This window comes from Camelus ferus, chromosome 1 (assembly GCF_009834535.1).
Source record: "Camelus ferus isolate YT-003-E chromosome 1, BCGSAC_Cfer_1.0, whole genome shotgun sequence".
NCBI lineage: Eukaryota > Metazoa > Chordata > Mammalia > Artiodactyla > Camelidae > Camelus > Camelus ferus.
Window position 1 is genome coordinate 9,839,749 of NC_045696.1, and position 23,787 is coordinate 9,863,535.

The window sequence follows — 23,787 nt, forward strand, 5'->3', positions numbered from 1 at the left end:
AGAACAAAAATTCATCAACCTCCTAACTAAGTGGCCTAACTTCTCTAGCAACTAAGAACCCACCATGACATTGCCCTTTCTTGTCTTACTGTGGTAGTCTCAGACTGGGGGTGGGAAAAGGGAGCGGCGACACTAATCATTCATAATAAGGGCACCAAAACGAATCTTCAAGTACTGTGACTCCTAAGAGTAATGCACTTTATAGCCAGTTAGGGGCCTGGATAGATACCAGGACAGTGGTATTCTCAGGTGTTATCATTTACCCCCAAACACAACACCAAGTTATCACTTGGTCTATGCAGACCACTGCTACAAAATTTTCCTAAATTCCTACTACAAATGTCCATCTGTGTTAGTCATTGTACAGCAACCTAGAAATTGTGAAATGACTCTTGGCCTAAAGGGAAACGAGATTCCACACAAAAAAACTAGGAACATACAACTTATAAACAATCCTAAAATTTTATTCTATTAGCTTGAAGTAAGACATTGAAAAAAAGATTTTTTAGTGTTAAAAAAAGTAACTTCCTTCCTTTCCTTTTCATCAGCCATTATTTCCAAAAGACTCCCCAAGAGGATAAAGGCACTGACTCAAGGTTTGATTTTGTTGAATATTTTTTCCTTTTAATACTTTCTTGTTGAAGGGTACATATAAAGCAAGGAGAGAGAGGAGAAAAATTTTCTGGAAGACTGAAAAATAATGTGATTATTATCACATCTTCCAAAATTAAATGAAACAGACATTTGTAAGCCATTAGATAATAAATTATCTTCAATAAATCAATCAGATTGTTTCAGTCCTAGATTAAGAAAATCAGTGACAAACAGACATTTAAATTTACCTAAAACTGAGTTTATGAATATGACAGTTTTTCTCCTGGAAGAAGACAAATTCTGAATCTTCAAAGTTAATTGTAATTGTAGCTGGAAGATCAATATGAAAAACACTTTGTTACTCAACCTAATGCCTTCCACATGGTAACTTCTAAAGCGATTTCTCCTTTTATAAGGCATCCTCAGAGTGCAATGTTTTCTATGCTTGGCAAAGCAGATGCTTTTTGATGAATCCAGACATTTTCCTTTGAGAATTAGGAGCAAACTTTTTAAGTCCTACAAATGATACTAAAAGTTACCTCTTTTCAAAACTGTTCAAAATGGACCACAGTACTAATCTCACTGGCAAAGAGCTAAAAGTAATGCCTAAAGATAAATGCTCTACCGAATGAGGTTATTAGGTCTACGTAACAATGCTATCATGTAGAAGTGACTCGAACCCATCTTTATGTCTTTTTCAAGTGTAAAGAGCTACAACAATTATACTAAAAAAGCTAAAATCCTTTCTCTTAAAAGCCAGTGTCAGTAATAACTGGCTTGAGTAAAACTGCCGCACACAAAAGCATAAAATACACTGAAAGCTGGGATTTGTATCACTTCCTATTTGCCAAATACTGAAGCTGGTCATATGTCTATGACTACTTTCCCTGCCCTCCAAAACATTCAAGTTATTAAAGAAATACTTTGGACATTATTTAGGAAGAATTGCCTAAATTTTTTATAAAATCTAATCAGATGATTAATAAACATTATTTTAAAGGATGTTTTTAATCTTTCAGTATAAGAGTCAGGTCCTCAACTACAAAGAAACCTGTACTTGGCAGTTAACGTGAGCCCTGCCTTCAACAGAGCTCTCTGCCATCCAGCACCCAAGCCATACTCTTGCCATTTTGTTCCAATTTACACAGATCTAGCTGTGTAAGCCAAGCTCAATGGTCTGAAGGACCATTTCAGGTTTCACTCTTCCCACTGGCAGTAGTTGACTATGTGTGTCCTCAAGAAGGGACAAATATGGAGTGTTTTTGTTTCTGTGTGGAGAGAAGGTGAAGTGGGATATGTGTTGTAGCGGCTGCTGCAGCAGCTTATTTGTTCAAAGAACAAAGTGCTCAGAAACAAAACCAGCCCTCCTTTCTCCAATCACTAGGAGGCACTGCCAAAATCAGTAACATTGCTCTTCATTGTCAAATACGATGCAAGTCAGATACCTAAGCCATATCCTGCTCCCGGATGAACACGCAGAGTGGTCTAACCCCTAACTTCTCTAAAACAGCAGGCAAGCTTGAGAGAAAAGATGTTCTGCCCACAGGAAAGGTAGCAGAGAGTGGCCAAAAACTAGCTCAAGGCCAAGTTCTCAACTCTTTCTGCCTCTTCAGACCCTTCAAAAGCCACTGCTGGCAATCCCCATGTCTCACTGGATACCATACCAGTCTGTGGGCAGATTTAAGATTTTTTTTCAATTTAAACAAAAAATATCCAGAGACCAGCACCTGGTAAAGACTGGAAAAGGAAAAAAAAAAACAAAACAAAACCAAAAATAGGTCAAATTAGTTTGCAGAAAGACATAAAAACACAATTCAGCCAAATTTCACATTCTAGTCATTAGTAGATTTGTCACAGCTTTGAACTTTAAGGAGAAAAACTGTGTGATTCCTAAAAATGGTTCCAAATAAAATATACAATATAAGTTTGGCATATTTTTCCTCATTTTTCTATAGAAGTAAACATTTTGACAACAAAAATAAAATGAACATTATCCAGTTTATTTTTAGGAAGAATATACATGGGAAAAATTTTTCTTCAGCTAAAAATGAAGCTTTTTAATTTATGTTTTTGTATTTCTAGGACTAAGCTGGTTCAAGTTAATGAGTGAGAAATGTGGGACAAGTAATAAAGTAGGCATAGTAATGATAAGTATGTGACTCAGTTCCACAGTAGTGTATTTTTAAGAAAACAATTATTTCTACAATGAGAATAATACCTGTAGAATGTATAAAGAAATGGTGCCCTGGTTGTGATGGCTAGTGTAATAAATTTAGCCAATTTCAAACACAAGGATGGTGAAACAGAGAGACTCCCCCAACAGGAAAGGTCTTCCTTCTCAGAAAGTAATGTTTTGTTGATAGTTCTGCACAAAATTAGAATACAATTTTGGTACCATTTGCATGTACTTGGATGAATTAAATTACAACTGTAGAATTAATCCAAACTGTAGAAGTGTACATGAATATTGGCTGTGTTTGAACAACTAGAAAGAGTAAAATAGAAGACCAAATTTAAATCAGCTATTAAACTCCTTCAGGTAATATAATCAAAATATAATTAGTTATAATCACTAAATCTAACATCTCTCTTCTATTATCTAGGGAAGTAACTAGGAAGTTACTCTGGGACAATCTGTAACATCCAGCATCACTCTAAAAAGAAGTCATCTGCCATTAAAATTCAAAAAAAAGGACAAGAAAAACAATCCCTAAAGCCATCAGGGCTCCAAGTCATAATTCACTCTATGAAGGCACGTGGACTAACAAAGGGTAGAACACAGTGACCCTCATAAAGTGACCAAACCATAATGTTTTTAGCTTTGGGGTCGACTTAGAGACCACACGACCACACACTCAAAAGGACAAGCTGAACAGGCAGAGCTTAGTACTGTCAATAGTAGGCTTGCCAAGTCTTGCTCATTTTCTGATCCAATGGAAAATACTCCCTTTACCAACTAACAATTTAAGGGTTACAGAACATACGGACACCTCCGAAAACTTATTTGGGTAGGTGATGTGATCAAGAAAGCAGACAAGCCTTGAAGGGCTGGGATCCAAGCTCTGTCACTTGTTAGCTTCAGAATCTTAGGCAAGTAACAATCTCTATGAGCCTCAATTCTCTCATTTGTAATATGAAACCACCACCTAGCTCTTAATGATTTATTAAGGAACAACACACAGTGTGTAATATTGCCTACTGCTACAGGCAGGTGCTCAGTAAATGTCACTTTACCTTCCACAACTTGGATAGACCGGAAGTCAAGGTACTGGCTTCTTTCAAATTAAACTGTCAACTATACACCAGGCATTTTAGGATCCTCATAAATGTTATTTATAGATAAAAGAACTAAAAAAAATACTGTATTAAATACGCAGTTCTCTCACAAATATTTTAAACAGGCTCCCAACCACCTCATCAACCATTAGCTTCAATTTACATCACTTCAAGTACAATACAACCCTTTCTCCAGCCCCAAGTTCACAGAAAATTCTACTTACAGACTTTTCATACTCATTTTTACTTTTGTCATCTTGATTCAAGATTCGGTAAAGCAAATTCCACTAATGGAATAGGTTGATGGTGCTTGGTATGTAGTATATACATACTCATATAAGACCTTCCTCAAACCTCACTTTAAAAATGTAGAGCTTGGTTATGCTAGCAGTGTATCAGTGACACCTGAAAGTGTTTCTAATACAACTGATATGAATTCCAGCCAATTTTAAATTACAAGCGGGCTGAAAACAACATTGTATATAATCATATGAGAAAGCAATCCTTAAAACATTTCAAGGAGTTTGCCCTTAAATCTCTTTGGCAAAATATTTCTATTATACCTCCAACCTCGACTATTCAAGTTTTCAAAAGTACGTAAGAAATGTATGAAACCTTAATTGAACTCAAACGGCATCCAAACTATATTCTGAGGGTTTCTAGTCCCCATGTACCATCACAGGGGTGAGAGTCAAGGCAGAGTGGGCAGGATAACTCCAGCATCACCCTACCAACCAGAACAGTTCTACTTTTAGCAAATCATTGCAGCAGGTGGTTGGGAGGGATAGTTTCCCATGTAAGCAAACCAGATAAAATCTTATTCACCTAGAAAAGTTCATAAACCACCAGATTTATTTTATATATATACACACACACATATATATGTGTGTGTGTATATATATATTCCCCAAGATATCTTCACTTTAATTTGTTTCTATGAATGTAGAAGTGTGGCTCACAATGTTGTGTTTTTGTTTTCTTTGTTTCATTTTTTACTTTTTAAAGATGTCTCAGAGAATGAAGACCCTTTGGCTATGGGGGCAACTTTGGAACTCCCACTGGTTTCAACCTTCATGTGGGTATCAAAACATGTGCGTGGAGCAAACTCCAATTATCTATTTTTTTGAGAGAGGTGAAAATGTGAAATAATAGAACAGTAATGCCTATGATACCGTATATTGTAATCCCAATGACTAAACATTTGTGTTAACTTTTAACGAGAAGAATTTAAGAGGCTCAGCTTCTTGAACTTTATTTGCTTCCAAAAGACTGATTATCAAAGATAAGTGAGTTACAGATAATGGAGATTAAAAAATAAAAACCTGACAGTAACCAGATCCTAACATCCTGTAGGTACTGTCCCTAGAGTGTAGAGTGCATTAATTTAATCTTCACAACAATTATGGAGTAAGTACAGTTATTATGATCATTTTACAGATGAGAAAAGTGAAACCAAGGAGGTAGTATAAGGTCCTGGACACAGTTATTTGCATTATATCAGGATTTGTACTCCCATCTATTTCTAAATAGCTTCTCTCCTTAATTGCTAGGCAATACTACCTTCCATGAAAAGGAAGTTTATTGATAGAAACATAAACAATACTAACTAATAAAGGACCATGCAACATCATCCATGTTTCAAATGTCTGTGCTTGCAGAGAAAACACCTGAGATGTATATATAACAAATTTTAACAAAACAGACTGCAAACAGTGCATGTGCATAGGATAAAATCCAACTGAAGTATTTACATATGATTATATGTGAAGAATATATTTAAGAAGAATATGAAGAGATTTAAAAGAAAAGTCCCAGGCACAGGCTTCTTAAGTAAGTGAAAACACATAGAGCAGAAAATTCAGGGCTTAGCCAGCTTCTCACCATCCAAGTCCAAGCCTTTTGCCTTCATTCTCTTTATCAGTGTGAATTAGCCCTCCCAGAGATTAAAAAAAAAAAGTCTCAAAGTCTGTTCTACACCTGACCTTGTTACCATGGGCTATATGAATCTTAGTCAATCTTCCTTCATCTGCTAACTCTCACATCTTTTTAAGACATTAGCTAAAAGAATCGGCTGTATGATGTACAGATACGAATTATAGTAAAATCCATAGACCACTGTTCTTACTGAATCAAGTGTTTGTAACCACCTATCCTTTTCTTTGAGAGTATGAGTAATTTGGCTCATCCCCCTTAAAGCTGTTCTACGCTCAATCTTTGTCGTCTCAGAGAATGGCAACTCCATCCTCACTATTGCTCAGGCCAAAAATGATCAGTCATCCTTGAAGGCTTGTTCACTTTTTCTCTCAACCCACACAGAATCAATTCATTAGCAAAGTCTGTTGGCTTTACCTCAAAAACAGATCCAGAATCAGACCCCTTAACATCTCAACTGCTAGCACCCTGGTCCAAATCACCATTCCATCTTGTCCAGTTAACTGCCCCAGCCTATCAACTTGTTTCCTAGCTCTGGCCCTTGGCGCACTACAGGGCAATAACACAGTAAGCAATCACCTCTTCACTCACAACACACAACATACCAAACACGCCTCTGGGCCTTGACACTGCCACTCCCTAGGCAGGGTACACCCTGCACCCCCAGACTTTCCCAAGACTTGCTCTCCTCTCATTGCTATCTTTGCTCAAAAGTAATTTTCCTAGCCATCTCAATCCTTCCATATCCTGTTTTACTTTTTTCCATACCACACAACAGCTTGTAACATACTACAAAACTCCCTCATGTTTACTGTCCCCTCACTACCAGAATGTAAACTCCATGAGGGCAAAGACTCTTGTCTGTGTTATTCACTGATGTGGTCTGTGTCTAGAACCCTGTCTTGAACATTTCAGAAGCTCAAGTGTTTGTTAAACGAATGAATATTAATGACTAAGTACCTGATTAAGAGTGTTAAATTTCCAATATCCTATATAATCATCAATAAAAAAGTCAGGGTTTTTTAAGCAATAAGAGATGGCAGATGAAAAGGCCAAGAAGGAGTAGAGCATTTCCTCCCCTGCCACAGTGATTAGGAGTCCCCATCAGCTCTAATTGAGAGTGTGCAGAATAGCAAAAGGCAAATCAGACTAGGCAAGAATGCTGCCCTTTATTCAGATAAAAATCTCAATCGGTCACAACACAGTAAAAACCTGTGTCTGGAGTCACTTCATCCTACCTACCAAACTACTTCCCTTCACTGTACTAATTCCATTCCAGAATGTGCTCCAGATTTTACCTCTACAATTGTGAACATCCAGTTCACAATGTGCAGTGTTACACACAGACGGTCCATACACAAGTGCTTCTTGTACTATGGCTGTTCCCATGCAGACAGAAAAGGAAAGGCTGTTTTGGGCAAGCAGCACTACCCTTCGGTTCACTCTAAACAAGTCCAAGACTCCTGCTGATGTCAACACAGGAAGACCCTCTCTCATCTCTGTCCCTCTACTACACTTGAAGAGTTAAATGTTTCCACAAAACTGAAAACATTATATTAATAACTAGCACTTACCAACACGAGTGCCAGGTACCATTTTTACACTACATGTACCAGCTCATTTAATCCTCACAAAAATCCAAAAGGTAGGCATGATAATCATCCTCAATTTACAGATAAGAAAGTTGAGGACATATCAGAGTTACTAAGAGAGTCCAGAAACATCGTCTGTGAAGTAAAGATGAAAAATGTTATCGTTTACAACACTCCCTAGGAAGAGATACATTAAAAAGTAGAAATAAATGTAAGTCAGAAAAAAATCTAGCTCATCAATACAGAAGGAATGATGCAATTAGAAAATCACCATTTGTAATCCCTACAAAAAGAAATAACATCCCCAGGCAATGATATAGTGGATGCTAGAACTCTTAGGTGAAAGGTTGATGGGGGAACTTTAGAATGGATGGATGAGGCTGACAATATTTGCACCCACCAAGACTTACTCTTATCTCTAGAAGGCAGACATATGTGTCTCCTCATGTGATGCTACACCCAGGAACACTTGTAAAACAAAATACAACCTGAATTTAATCAAATGTCTACCTGCCAGTTCACAGAAAATACCCGCAACAGAACCACACATAAAACATCAGAAAGTGATCAACCAAATTCAAAGGGAGGAAGGGTAGAAAAGCTATTATAGAGTAAGACTTAAGAGGTCATCAAGTGATTATAACCTGTGAACCTGATCTGCATTCAGATTCAAGCAAACCAAATGCAGAGAAACATGTGAGACAATTCAAGGCACTTGAACATGGATATTAGATGTTCAGGAATTACAGTTAGAGTTAGGTGTCATAAAGGCATTGTGGTTGTTTTTAAAGCCCTTACCTTTTAGGTACATACTAAATATTTACAGGTGAATTTTTATATTTGCATTTGCTTTAAAGTACTTCAGCAATTACTGATTCAGAAATATCAACAGATGCCAAAACCAGTGGAAGACTGCTGGAGAAAATATTCGGTCTCAAGTTTGTCACTCCATAAATCACTTAATAATTACTAAAGGAAAAAAGGTACATTTATAATGGAGCAATCTGGTGGATATCACCTAAACCAAATGACTACCTGACATTCCCAACAGTGGGACAAATCAACATGCCTCCTGACATGGGATACTGACATCCTTATTTAACATTCCGGCCAACAATGTTTAACCTATCTTTAATCATGAGAAAGCAACCAGACAAATCCAAATTGAGGGATGCTGCAAAGCAGCAGGACTGAACACTTCAAAGTGCCACTGTCGTTAATGACAATGGCTTGAAAACTGCTCTAGATCAAGGAGACTAAACAACTAAATGCAGGATCCTTGATTGAATACTGGATTAAAGAACTAAAGAATATCACTGGAATAACAAAGGTAAATTTGAACACAAGTTGAACATTCCATAATTATACTGTATTGATGTCAAATGCGTGTAATGGTTATGCATGCTGTAGTTAGGAACAAAGCCTTTATTCCTAAGAAAGGCACATCAACCATGCCTGCAACTCCCAAATGGTACAGATTTTTTAAAAAGAACCAAAAGGGGGGGGGGGGCACAAGTAAATTCAAACAATTAGTAATCTAGGTGAAAAGTATACAGGTGTTAACTGAACAGTTCTTATAACTCTTCTTAAGGTTTAAAATTTTAAGTTAAAGTTAATATAAAATACTCCAGCATAAATAAATGAACGAATGAATGAGAAAGGTGGTGGAGATAAAGGAAGAGTGGTAAATGTTCATTAACTGTTGAAGCTGGGTGATGGGTACAATACAGAGATTCACTAAACTAGTCAGTTTTATGTATGCTCAAGTCCATGTCTAATTCTCACTTCTACAAAATGGGAAAAACGCATACTTCAAGTCATCATCATCAAAGTAAGATTATTAAATAAAAGTCCTGTAGGAAAAAAGGAGGCATTAAACAACTGTCATATACTGCCAATTCTTTCAGGCAAGACTTGAAGACGACCTATAAAACAAAAGCCTGCTGAACTGAATGCATGTTAATTTAACTGCTCCAAGACATCTGCACCGGTCCTGCCCTTCTGCCCCCAGTTAACAGCCGTGGCACAGTCCCTCACTGAAGTCTCAGCCTTGCCTGAACACTATAACGAAAACAGAATTTGCAGTTTTGTCCCCTTATCCTGCTGTTTTTCTCTTCAGAGCATTGCCAGTGTGTCTCCCTTACTCGAATGTAAGCCCCACAAAAGCTGGAACTGTCCTAGTTTACCACTGTATTCCCCAAACACATGGTAGTGCTGGTACCTAGTAGGCACTCAAAATAGATGTGAAATACTTCCTTCAGTCTAAAGGGATCATTAGCTCCACTACCAGTATTCTGTGCACTCTTTTTCACAGATGCAGTGATCAGTTTGAGACTGCCTTTAGACTTGGCCACTTGCTGAACCGTGTGGTCCCAGGTACCTTTCTGCTTCAGTTTTTTCATATGTAAAGTGGAGATCACACTATCTACACTTCAGATGGCTGCATGTTCAAGGAAGGAAAAAATACACACACACACACCCTGCTTATTAAACCAGCCACTAAAAATTAGGTATTACAAACCGTAAGATTTATAGAGGTAGAATATCTAACCAGGTCAACTTGGTGGTTTACCTTCATGTTTTCTGTTCTCATCCTACTTGGTTTCAATTTTATGTTCCTAGAAAAACTGTTCCTAGAAGAACAGATGCCAAAAAAGTTTTTCATTTTCCCATGTGACTGAGGCCAGAAAATGTAAACACAAGAGTCTTCCTGGTAGACCAGATTCTAATTCTCCCAAGAGGCCAAGTCATAAATTAGAAGATTCTGAAATTGGGATGTTTCCTCAGGCAGATATTTTTTAGAAAATTTTAAAACTGTCTAATTTTCCTTAAGGTTGGGGAGTATAAGATTTTCAAGAAGTGAAAAATAAGACCATAAACAGGATAACTTAATAAAATTTTGAAGGACTGGTAGAAATTATGTCCTGAATTGAACCTAAGAAGTGAACATAAAACTGAGGCATGGTGCTGTAGATTCCAAATGCAGCTGGATTGTTCTCTTGCATTTCCAAGAGAGAACAAGTAGACTGGTATGAAAATCCAGAGAAGTAAGATCAGAACTACTTTCCTTGCATGTCAGAAAGTGGAAGATCTTGAAATTACAAGTGGCTTCCAATTATTTCATCCTAATCAGATAAAACATTTAATTAAGGAAATGACATTAGGAGGGATTTTTCACTTTAATCTTACACTGAATTTGCACAAACTCCTGGCCCTCAGGCCATATAAAGAATGGCATTCCTGAGACCAACAGCACTGCTAGAGTCTGTTGGACTAAAGACCATCCCTGATGGAAATCTGGTGTCTAAGGTTTTCAAGATACTATACTTCACATAACTGCTTTCTCATATAACTGCTAACAAAACAGAAGGCAAGTAGTACACCAGCAGCAAAAGGATGACAATCAAGGCAACCTATAACTGGATCATAAGTTTGCTTAATAACAGTTGAAAAGATTTTTAAAAAGGACACAAGTATAACTTCTCTGTAACATATGCCTAGCAAAGATCTTACCCTCAAATTCAGCTTTTCATTCAGCAGCAGAAACTCACCTTAAATCCTAATCAAAACCAGTACTGAACAATGTCTTATATTCATAATTTGCACATAAGATATCTGAACACAAACTGAAAACAAAGCAGGTATCTGGGACTCTGGTCCACCATCCTTCCAACAGAAGCAAATACTGCCTACTGGTTCCACACAAGGACCCTCCCAGCACCTGAAATCCAAACTGAGCTAAGGCCTGACCACCAGGCAGTGTACTTTTCATACAGAACTACATCCACAGCACTCTGGCTGTTATAGTGGCACCTGGGTTTCTTCACCTGACAAAATTAAAACATTTTAACAGCCAAGGTAGGTGTCAAGAAGACGTTTTAAACACTGAAGTCTAAACAAAGACAAAACCAGGAATTCCTGAGGCTGGGGCAGAAGCAGGCAAATGCCAGTCTATGAGCACTGAGAACTCCAGGTTGAGGTTTTGTTAGTAAGTCCCTGCTTTCACTTGCAATCCCATTTTTAAACTCTCATCAACACCAACCTCTACTGAAGTATTCCCAAAGTGGGTAGGACTCCCTTAACTAGGGCACTGTAATTATAGCAAAAATGATGGGTGGGGAGTTGGGGGAGGATGGTAGTGTACCAAACCAGATCAACTGTACCCTGGACTTGAAAGCTAGGGAAGAACAAACTGGACCTGAGTTTATTTCCAATTTGCTGTTAGATCTGGAGTGGGAGTGGGGAAGTAACAAAGACAAAAAGGGAAAGTCAGTCAAGGTAATAACTTGGCTTCCATTCTATGGAAACATGAAGCCTGGCCAAAAATAAAAATATTGTATCATCCTCTTACTCCATACTCTGACTAGAAGAGCAACTAGTTTTTTTCATAGTAATATTATATTCCAAGGATTATAGGTCATATAAGCTCATGTGAACTTCATAGACATACCCTGAGCAAAAATGTCATTTTCTAGATAAAAGTAGTCTTTTCCAGGAAGCAGTATTTCATACCTCTAAGACTTCAGTACAATGGGTATAAACCAAGCTACACTAATGCCTGCTTAAAGTGAGCAATCACCCAGACACGCAAAGTGGACTATGAAGACCAATTTCCGACAGCTTACACCAAGTCATGCTTCAGTCTTTGTGCAACTCTCTGAAATCTACACGTGTACTTTAGCCTAAATGGGCATACATAGTCCACTAGTCCAAAGCTAGAAATTGATACCACTTTTAAGAATTAAACATGTTTACAATTTACTAAGTAATTACCAGTCATATTGTAAATCAATGGCCAATTAACAAGGTGGGTTTTGTCAATGTGTAAGCAGCAATTTTTGAAACCTAAAATGCTAAAGGAGGGGTCTAAAGGTAACTAAGCATGTCTTTAAAGAACCTCAAAAGCCCTGCATCTAAATGAGAAATTACAAGATGATAGCCATATCTGACCAACAGATACATTTCATTAGGTCCATGGTGCTTAAATATTTTTAGTTACCAACATCTTAAAAATTAGACTTCTTGTAAAATCTGGATTTCTGGCTAGGAACAGAATAAGAAAAGGACAAGCTGGCAAAAACCAGGCCCACACTCCCCATGGCAATTGGACTGTAGCAGCAAGCACCAGTACCACCAGCACACACAGGCACCCTCAGCAGCTCTTCCATTTTGCCACAGGCCCACTCAACCCCTTCCAATCTTGAATTACAATACTCCAAACAATGACACAGTTATCTAAGGCTGATTCATACTTACCCATAGTATAAGAATTCAACATACAACCTGTCTATTCCTTAGACAACTTTATTAAACAGCTTGTATTAACCTATGAATACAATCATACTTCACACTGCCATCTCCAAACACAATGAAAATGATTTAAAAAGTTACCACCATTACTATTCTTCTTGGTCACATTCTTGTTTCTTCATTATACAGTCACACACACTTTTCTCAACTCTGCTTCATACAGTGCCCAATACCCTATACCACCCAGTATCTCATTATGGAGCTTCAGAGTAAAATAATCAGGTACCAAAAAAGTCACAAATTAAGTCTGAAACAAAGTTGGTTTAAAAGACTAACAGTTACATACACATGAAAAAAAATGTCTCTTTTAAATGGTCTTACTTTGGACTTGGTCACAAGTACCCCTGGCTTATAAAACAATTACTAAAAAAACAATCAAGCATGTTAATGACATATATACATTCCAGCCAACATTTGCTATAATGCAAAATAATACTATTTTATTTTAATTCTAGGAATGGAAAGAATCTTAAAATCAATTAAAAGAAAGATATAATGTTTCAATACATTGCTGCATCAAAAAATGAAAAGTAAAATACTAACTGAAAATACCCTGTAGCAGCAGAAATCGATGGGCTATAATCCATCTGCTCCATGTGTTGATTCTATCGAGAAGGGGTCATCCCTAAAGCTTCAGCAGTTTGGCAGTTAGCAATCAAACATTTACTGAATAGATTAAAATACTAAGTTTTCCCCCTACTTGCCTCAAATCACCTTGATACAGCCTATCAAAAGTAATTCTTTTTAGAGTCTTCCCATTCTTCACTTTTCCCAATCATCTCACTTAAATAATACACTAAGTCTTAACTAAGTACTACTTACACAGGGTCAGATAGGAAATGAACACAAAGCCCAGATGCAAAGAGTTTAGTTCCTGATGAGGAATCCCAGTGCACACAGCCTGGCAAAGGCTGGTAGCTGCTGAATAAACACTACTTTTCTGTCTAACAGAGAATCTGTTCTAAGAGGTGAGTTCATGGGATCCCTCACAAATACATTCTACATCTCACAGTTGCAAAACCTCGACCTTGTTCATTACTGTGCAAGTTATTATGCAGTATGCCTCCTGTCCACTGATTCAAAAATTTTTAAGCAAGCACTGTATTCCAGGTTTGACTCAGTCTTGGATTCTGGCAACTTACATGTAGTAAATTTCTTTTGGAGTCTCTTCATCAATAAAGTGGGAATAATGGAAAACTGGACCAAAAAGTTTGATAACTTGCCTGAGATCACAAAGCTACTTTAATGACATACTGAACACCTACTACTTCCAAGATCATGTTACCATTTTATCTTCAAACACTCCCCAACTGAGGAATTGCTCCCATTTTACAGATAAAGAAATGAGGATCCAGAAGTGTTAAGATTCCTAGGAGGTAGGTGCCAGGAACCAAAACCAGGTTCACTGTCTCTAAAGCTCTTTCTACTCTCCCAGTGCCAGTTCTTTGTTTATTCCAACGTAACACAGCCAGTATCTTCATTTCAGATCTTATGTTCTTCTATTCATTAAAAAAACAAAAATCAGAGCATGTACTGAAGCAGAAGCCTGTGTAGCCAAAACAATCATATCCAAAAGTAATAAGTAAAAAGGGATTAAAGCTAAAGTAAGAAATCAAGAAAATCATACATACATACCTTAAACATTTTATTTAAGTTAAACACATAAATGTATATTCATCTGCCAATCATAACATTGGGTCAAGCACTTGGAGAATGGGGTCGATGATGTGGCGCTCCTTGCTGACTGACGTTCCTTCTGCTTGATCTAAACCATATCTAAAAATGCATCATCTACAATCTCCATTCCAGCTTCATTAGAGTGGAAAGCTTTAAGAAATCCTTGTAAAGCAGTTTACATGTAGAATCATCCTGGACTACTGTTGTTATTCTTCCTCCAAAACTTTTAGTTATTGCAGCCATATCTAATTCTACAGCCATTATTTTAGTGACTCACCTTTATCAAGGTTTTCCAGAGAATCCAACTCAGTTTTCAGGGGAAAAAAAAAGTTTGCACTCATTTCTTCAGTTTACATGATATTTAAGTTATTATGAAAGCGAAATGACCTGCCATGAAATAGTCTTGGAAACCAACATAACTTCTGGTAAGCACACAACTCCCCCAAAGGGCACTGACTTGAAAGCAACTTACTAACACAAGAGACCAGCAGGCTACCTCGTATCTGAGAACTGTCTGAGAGAGATAAGAATAGTGACCCCCGTAAGGCAGGTAAGTGAGCATTGACCTATGTGCAAAGCAGAACAGAGGACAGAAATGAAAGACCTGACCCTCAAGAATATGTAACCTTGCAAAAGGAGATACGGAACATTCACTGATTAACTGTAATATAAAATAGAAAGTGGTCCCTGTGATCAGACACAGAAACACACCATGCAAGTCCAAAGGAAAGATGATGCTCCTAACAGTGCAAGTCCTCAATATTTGTTTCATGTACTAAATAGTTAAAACATGAACTTGAGGCACATTATCATGGAGATGATGGGGTAACACTGGAAAGCATTCCAAGAAAAGCAGTGTGACACAGGCAGCAAATAAAAGGGAATGGTATTTACAGGGATCTGCAGCAGCTTTCTTTACTCAGTACTATATGAAATGGAGAATGAAACAGATAGGGTTTAATAAAAAAAAAAAAAAAGGTTGGCATCATATTACAGGTGGCCTTGGATGCCATACTTTGATCTGAATTATCTTTGAAAAAGAGCATTATTTCTGAATGTGCTGTAATTTGGCAATGATGTTGACACAATCAAGTGATAGGAGAAAGTAATGAAATAATCAGAAATGGTCGCTATACAATGCTTTGTATTACTTCCTTACTAAAAACACATCCCAATTCAATAAATCAAGAACTTATATTTTTGCACCCTAAAAAGTATATTTACAGACATTAATTATCCTCCCCCTCAGCAGTATGTTAGAGAGACCAGCTAAGAAACTGCAAGAATCCAAGAAACATGAGTGGTTCAACTAGGGCAGAGAAGAGACTATACGGTATTGAGAGGGCAGCAATAAAAGAGCTGGATTTGTTCAGCCCCAGGTACCAGAAAACAGAGAAGCCATAAACAGAAGTAAGTTAGATGAAGTTTTGGAGTAGGCCACTCATTCAGTTTGAACCGCACTAAGTTTGCAGTGCCAAGGGAACATCCCGGAAGCTACCGGCAGCACAGGCGAGTACAAAGTGCCAGAGTTCTTGGCTTATTACCAAAAAAAGGCAAATCACGTGAAGGTCAAACTATATGAAGGTCAAAGGCATAGGTACTACATAAAGAAGAGTGAAAGAAGGAATCAAAGCAGCAATCTCAGAAAACAGCAGCATAAGAAGCTAAGAGAAATACTGAACCTGAGAAACCATGTGTCTCTATATACTAAATCAGGGGTCAGCAAATTTCCTCTGTAAAGGACCAGATAGTAAATACAAATAAATGAACAGGGTTATGTTCTGACACATCTATATTTATGGACTCTGATATCTGAATTGCATATAATTATCATATCATAAAATATTACTCTTCTTTTAATTTTTTTTCCTGACTAGAAGTGTAAAATCCTTAAGTTCACAGGCCATACAAATGCAGGTGACAGGTTGGATCTGGCCTATGGACCATATAGTTTGCCAACCTGTCCAAGTTAAAGTAACAACAAGGAAATAGGACTGAATTAACTGTCTTTTTCCAAATTTCTAAGGGTATTTTTTTTTTAGCTAAATTGACAACATACCACATTCGTTAAAGTTGAATGATTTCCTTAAATCTAACTAATTCCTTAAATGTGATTCCCCTAAGAGATTAATTACATGTGTTGATAACAATCCCTGTTGGTTTAGAATTGCCTTCCACTAAAAAATATGAAAACAAATATATGTATGTATATGCATGACTGTGACATTGTGCTGTACACCAGAGATTGACACATTGTAATTGACTGTACTTCAGTAAAATAATAATAAGTAAAAGAATTGCTTTCCACTAAAAAGATGTATACCGTATTTTGAACAGAAATTCTACCTGTACTATAAATACAATGAAGGTACTAGATGAAAAACATTACTTTAGAATTCCCTAATTGCTTTCAAACTCTTAGTTTTCTTTTAAATTATTTTATAATCTAAAGGTGAGAAGATTCAATATCAATCTGCATATGAAACATCTAGATTTTAAAAACCAATAAACACTGTTTTGAATGTGTGAGTTACGATTAACAGGAAAAAATATTTAGTGCAGAATGTCAAACTTCTGACAAGCAGTCTTCATACATACAAACCATGTCTGGTAAGGAAGGACTCCTTACCCCCAAGCCACTCCTGGTACCTTAGCTGTAGCTCAGGGGCAGGAACAGGACTCCTTCTTCAACCACTTGCTGCGGCAATAAGCTGTAACCCAAGAAAACTTTAGTACCAAGTGAAAGTACAACAAGGCTCAAGTCTTTCATTTCAGGATAACTATTTTAAGTTGCCTGATTTCAAGCAGACAAAACACAAAGGGTGACTACTAAAGATACAAGCTAAGCTGTTAAGGGAGGGCCCACGAGAAGGGAAAAAAAGACTAACTTAGCCAGCTGACAGCTAGAACAAAGACGTCTCCATTTGAACTTTTGTCTGCCACCACCTGAACAGAAATATCACTGGTTCCTAGTTATCGAATGTTGCCAAGCAAGCCGAGCTACATCACCTAAGGGTGGCCAGTCCCATACCTGAGTTCATTAGCGCTCTATGCCTCCGAAGAGTATCTAAAATGCAAACTTTTTTTGGTATTTCTTCCACAAGATTGTAAACTTGGATACAACTCTAGAATACACAACTATTGCCAGTTTATCTAAACAAAATGGCTTCACTGAGAAGAAATAGAAAAGACTCTTCACTGCATAATCAGAAAACCTACTGCTTTGTACGTTTTTAGGAACTAGAACTACACTTCTATTTCTAAACGTATAAAACCCAACTCATAAATTATGCTCAGTACATCGTAAAACTCTTTACTTACAAAAAACTATTTCAATGAATTAGAATTAAAAATATGATTTTCAGTGAAATTAATAATTAGAGATACTGAACATAAAATAACTTGTGAGATCTGTTTTAATGAGAAAGAATTTAAGATGTGCGAAGTAGCTATCTACTTTTATTTCTATTACAAAAATATATACAAGATATATAAATGGTATTTTATTTTATACACCTGCATTCACTTAGAATGAAACTATTATTTACATCATTAACCTTTAATTCTTCACGTAAAAATTCCTGAGTAACAATGAGAAGATTTCAGGAAAAAAATATCTTCCCAGGGCTTTCACAACTCTAAATATGCCAACTGTGATCATCCTCTGGGCAAACATAAGACATGATAATTAAAGTGCTCCTAAAGTGAGTAACCAAAGAATATAAATGTTCTGCATAAATCTTTTTTTATCCTCAAAATTCCTCTTCCTGATCCCATCCCAAACGTAAAAATTTTCTACAACGTTTACACAGCTTTTTCTAGGCTTCTCAACACAGTATGTGGCTTTAAAATTCATAAATTGGCAATTCAGTTCTATCTTCTACCTTGATAAACTAAATATCAATCTTTCAAATCTAACTTCAGAGTGAAATCAATGGACTATAAGCCATTTCTCAGACTCTGGAGAGAAGGAACCTCAGTAATCAGTGTCAGATCCTACCCCTCAAATGCATGACCCTTCCTCTATCTACCAGAACATTCTCACTGCACGAGGTCAAGAGGTGGAGAGAAAACTCGCCATCTCACAGGCAACTGGCTTAGTTTTCAGCTGTTAGGAAAGGTCTACCAACGCTGAATTGACGCCGCCTGGAACCTGCAGCTTGTGGTCTCTCCTCTGTAGCCTATGTCCTTCCATACTACAGCATTGAATACTGTGTTTGCCAGAGTGAATAAAACTCTTCTGATACAGGCACAAGACTTCCAAAATCTTTTTAATCTGGAAACTCTTCTATAAATGGTCTAAGACTGGTCTAAGCAACCACCTTTTCAAATGGCTTTAGTCATCACCTTTAAAGGCCTAATTTTGCAACATCCACTACTTCATTGAATCAATTTTCAGAATTTAACCTCATTTTTACCTACTTTTCATGCTAAATTACAAGAAGGGGGAATACCAAAATAAGACAACTGTATATATACACATTACAATAAAAGTCAAGCTAAATGGTACCTGCAAATAAATTTCTTTTTGGGAGGACTGATATCTACACTCATAAGAGCACAAACTTGAAAGTGCAACAAAAGCAGATACCCATTATAACTGACTCCCAGTTGTAAACCGAGAAAGAAATAGCACTGGAACTTCTCAGTGACTAACACACAACTGTATAGTTCAATAAGGACTCATTCTACATACTATACCCTGAAGTCTTTCAGTAGGGACTCCCACACGAGACGCTGGTACAACACAGTGGGTCTCCAACACGAAACGCTGTGAGAGCCTCAAAACAGCATCTGCATCTTAAACTTTAATACTCTTGTATGCTCAATGTTAAAGAATCAAGCTTGGAGTCAAATAAAATAAAACAGTAGGGAAGGGGAAATAATACACTTTAAAGAGACTAGAAATGCTCTTCAGGCTTATAGAGTATCACAGGAAAAAAAGACAGGAAAACCTTTCCGGAAATCCAAGAAAAGGCTGCAAAAACTACCATCTCTCAATTTCTCAATGTCTGTTCTAAAGCTGTCTAACATAGTGCATTTCCTCAATTCCAAGATACATAAATGATTTGGGAGAGGAGGAAAAGGACAATAAGCCCTTAAAGGGGTAAACTTTAAGAGGTAACACATTTTAGAATCTAAAAATATAAAAAATATGCGATGTGAAATTGAGGAGTTATGTACAATAGGCAACCTGCAGCAGAGCTACAAACCGCCGCATATTAGAAGGGAGAGGCTTCCCTAGCGCCTGCCAAAGCTCATGGTGGCATTTTTCATTCATTTTCCCTAAAGTATTGATCTTACTTTAGAATCCAATTTTCCTAAATTGAAAGCAACCAAAACTATTCAAAACCAAGTCTTTGTGATTGTTACACATTGACAACCTACTCAAAAACAAGTTTTGTCAACAATAAATTAAAAAAAAAAGTTTATTTGTTGTTTAGTCTTACTTTATTTAGGTCAAGGGGCTCTTCAACACAACTTCATCGTTGTTACAATGTTCTATCTGCAGCCATGGAGGCCTCTGCCTCCAGGGAGGATTTCACCTTGATTATCTGTAAAGGTTTCTTTTTTCCCCCTGCCCTCTTGCCAGGATTTCAAGGAAAATGAATTGAATTATTATTTTAACCAAACCGCATTTCTGTGGCTTATCTTAATTCGAGTAAAAAGTATATGCTCCACACCAAAGTTTGTGAATCCTACTTGTAACAGGATAAAAAAACAAAAACAAGAAACATAGTGGAAATACATGTAACTAATACACTTAAAGCCTTGTTAACAAATGTACAGTACTTGGCAGCTATGCTAAACACAAAGAAGAGTTCAGAGTCTTCATTTAAAAGGTTCATGGATACACTGACTCTTCAATGATACCTGTTTCATCCCTAAAACAAGGTGAAACAAAAGAAATTTCAAAAACTGCATTTCCCAGATTCTGGTATCTCCTAAAAAGTGTAAGTTAAAGGGAGGGCTTAAACAATTACCACGTAATTTAAACTGTTTCCTTTTTAGTAACGTGCACTACTTCTCTTCATTGTTCCTATTCTTTCTAAGCAGTGTCCTAACATAGAGAAGAAGGGCCAAGCTGGGGGTAATACTCAAGAGGCTAAACAATGCAGTCTTCTCCTAAATTAGAGGAGAAACAAGCTTGAGGACACAGTGGCATACCAGACCAGACTCCCAAACCTGATCAAGAGGCACTGGTGTCCTCTCCCACAACACAATGTACAAAAAAGTAAGGATTTTCCAATGTTCTGTGATTGTTAGTTTCTCAACAGCGCTTGAACCGAGACCCTAGGCTTAAGTTCAACCAAACTTCCTACACAGCTCTTCTTCAGAATTGACCCAAAGTATAAAATGTGTCCAAGCCTCTGGCGCTGTAGGAAGCCATGCATCCAAAGTTCGAACATAGGTTTTTTTGTTTTTGTTTTTAATACCTGCAAGAGGAGTTAAAAAATAAAATAAAATAAAATCATACACCACGCTCTACGTTACCCAATTCACGGAAGAACGGGGATTTCGGCGACGGCTTGAGGAGTACCTGACCCAGAATAGAGAACGAAGGGCTGCCTCCGGGCCGCGGGTCCCTGTCCTCGGCCACACCATTACCTGAAGTGAAAGGGCTGCAGGATCGCTTATCATCCCTCCAAACCTGAAATCCCCTACCTCAAGAGCAATCAAAAGCAGGGGGAGCAAAGTTTCTTCCGGAAGGCGCAAAAAAGGCCACAACTTGGATGAATGAAACTGGGCTAAGGGCACTCGGAGCAGGATTTTCGCTGAAGTCAGAAAAAGAGAAGTCAAAGATTTTTTTAACGTGAGCCGGTTATACGCGGCGGTGGTCCAGACAACTGCACAAACACGCTTGGAAGAAGGTTTTATTGAGCGCGGACGGTTCCGGAGCGGCCGGCGGGCGCTAGAGTGGAGGCGGGCGGCGGAGGCGGAGGCGGGTGGGCGGCGGAGCGGGGCCGGAGCGGGCGGCGGCGGCGGCGGCGGGGCCGGCGACGAGGCAGCTTCGCGACGGCAGAGACGGGGCCGGGGCCGGGCGCTGGCGCGTGTCCTCCCGCGGACCTTCCACTGGACTCCCGCGGGCCGCCCCGCCCCCCGTCCCCCGCCCGCCCGCCCGCCCGGCGGCCGCGTGCGAGGCACACCCTCCCGCGGCCGCGCTCCCGCGCCGGCACACCCCCGCCTCCCGCGCGCACGCGGCCTCGCCGGGCCAGCCGGCCCCACGCGCGCCCCCTCAGCCCGGACGCCCGCCGCCCGCCCGCCCGCGACCCCGGCTCCCTCCCGGCCGCGCGGGGAGGGCGGGAGGCGGCGGCCTAGAGGCTTCGGGAGCGCCCGCGCGGGAAGGCGGGCTCTGAGGGGAAGGTCACTTACCCGCTGCATGGCTTTCAGAATCAAAGCCAGCTCGTAGCGGGGCATACCCGAATGCACAGCGCGCAGCTCCGAACCGAGCCGGCTCCGGGGACGTACGAGGTCGGGGACCGCGGGGACCAGGCGGGGGACTGCGCCGGAAGGCTCCCAAGCGGCGAAAGCACGCTCCGGCCGCGCGAGCCCGGGCTTAAAGGCTCTGGCAGCTGCGCAGACGGCCCGCCACGCCCCCTCGGCTAGCCACGCCCCCGCGCCCCACGCCACGCCCCCTCCTTAAGGCGGCAGTGCCGCGCCCCCTCGACAGCCCTGCCGCCCCCGCCGGGACCCCAAGCTCTGCCCAACCCGGTAGCCACTGCGTGTGGGAGGCAATGTGGGTTCGGGCGGGAGGGAGGCCAGCCGGAGCTACACGCCCCCTCCGACCCCACCGCCGCCGCCCCTGCCGCTGCGCTACGTACGGTTCTCGAACCAGCTGGAACTTTCCATGCCTTCCGTTTCATCCTGGGCGGCGGGCGAGCGTGCGCCCCCATGTGCGCGTGCGCTGCGGTGCGGTCTGGTCTGTGCGCGCACCCCTACCCCGCGATTCCGCGGCGGTGGGGGATTTCTAGGCGGCCGAGCTGCTGGGTGCGGGGTCTCGGCCGGACTGGGGGCTCTCTCCGCCTACCACTGCACACCAGGATTTCGGAACGTTCTCGCTTGGGTCTACGCCCCCCGCGCTGGGGAGTCAGGGCTGGCGGGGGATACCCGGGACGGCCTAACCCTCGCGCCCCCAGCCCACAGCTCGTCGTCTTAGCGCGGCCGCGGGCGCAGCTGCCGGGTGCCCCCTCCCTAGCGAAGTGGGCTCAAGGCGAAGGCTGTGGGCCGCTACGTGCAGATCGGGTTGTGCCCCATCCCTGGCTGGCTGCCTGACCTTGGGCAGCCTCCCGCGAAAAGAATGTGAAGGGCACCTACTTCCCAGTGATGTGATGTCTTTGAGTGAGCTGATGCTCATAAACCGCTGAGAACGATGCCTGCACGGACGTAATGAGGGCGCAGCATGGGCATTTGTTGTACGAGCTGGGCCTTACCCACGTGTTGTTGCCAAGGGTAGGCTAATACTTTGGCTCAAACCAATATTCTTTAAATGTTTACTGGGCATTCATTTAGAGGATCAGCTGAATGCTTGGAAAGTCATTTAATAACCGTCTGGGATCGTGCGCGTGCCCTGGAAGGAGGGTAGTCTCGTCCTGCCTTTTCCTGACTCACCCGCACCCCTCGCGCGCCCTCCCCAAACATGCACACAGGGCTCACCTCTCCCTCCAGCCTTTGGCTGTACTCTCCCTGACAGTTGTACTAAATGCATTTTTCTCCAACTCCACTCTTGAAACTGTCGCCCCTGCCCATGCTTAGCCCATTCAAAGGGTCTGTAGGTGAAATGTTTGTCAGCTTTAAAGTGCTTTAATAATAGATAAAACTTACTGAGCACTTACTGTGTATCGGGCACCACGCTCCAGCTTTTACATGTGTCTCGTAAAAATCTCACAACAGCGCTATGAGGCAAGAACTATTATTAACCCCACTTTAGGGATTTAGAAATACAGGCACGCAGAGGTTATGTAACTAGCCCCAGGTCAAATAGTAATAGGACAAAATTTGGATCCAGACTATATGGAGGCTGAGCTCACACTCTTAAGTAGATTTACCATATACTCTATGTAAACCAAGAATAAAGAGTCCCTTTGTCACCTTATCCGGACACCTTACTATTTTTCATTCCTTACCACCCAGCCACCACCAAGGATAAGGATGGTTTGAACACCACCCCTTCTGTGATATCTGGGTTTTGATATTTTCTATTCTTGGACTTCTCCACCACCCGTATCGTTTCAAAGAAAGCTATACAGATATTAACACAAATTACCTGGTTAGTGTAATTTCACCTTTGGTTAAAAAGTGTAGAATATTATAAATAAATAACAGAAAGAAAAAGGAATTTCTGGACTTTCAGAAGTGAGCTACAGGTTTTCCAGGACGATCCCTACTTCAGCTGTCCCTCCTGTCA

The 23,787-nt window shown here is 40.0% G+C and overlaps 2 protein-coding genes across 2 annotated transcripts in view; both read right to left on the reverse strand.

The window, feature by feature from the left end:
* SLC5A3 (solute carrier family 5 member 3) overlaps positions 1 to 21,886 on the reverse strand; it is a 33,832-nt gene extending 11,946 nt beyond the window's left edge. The window contains exon 1 of the mRNA XM_032472299.1: positions 21,756 to 21,886. The gene's annotated coding sequence lies outside the window, so the exon portion shown is untranslated. The remainder of the gene's footprint in view (positions 1 to 21,755) is intronic.
* The window catches only part of MRPS6 (mitochondrial ribosomal protein S6), a 63,639-nt gene extending 41,700 nt beyond the window's left edge, over positions 1 to 21,939 (reverse strand). Inside the window, exon 1 of the mRNA XM_032472365.1 lies at positions 21,756 to 21,939. Within this exon, the coding sequence (XP_032328256.1) occupies positions 21,756 to 21,800 (45 nt within the window). The 5' untranslated portion in view covers positions 21,801 to 21,939. The remainder of the gene's footprint in view (positions 1 to 21,755) is intronic.
* Positions 21,940 to 23,787: the final 1,848 nt, after the last annotated feature.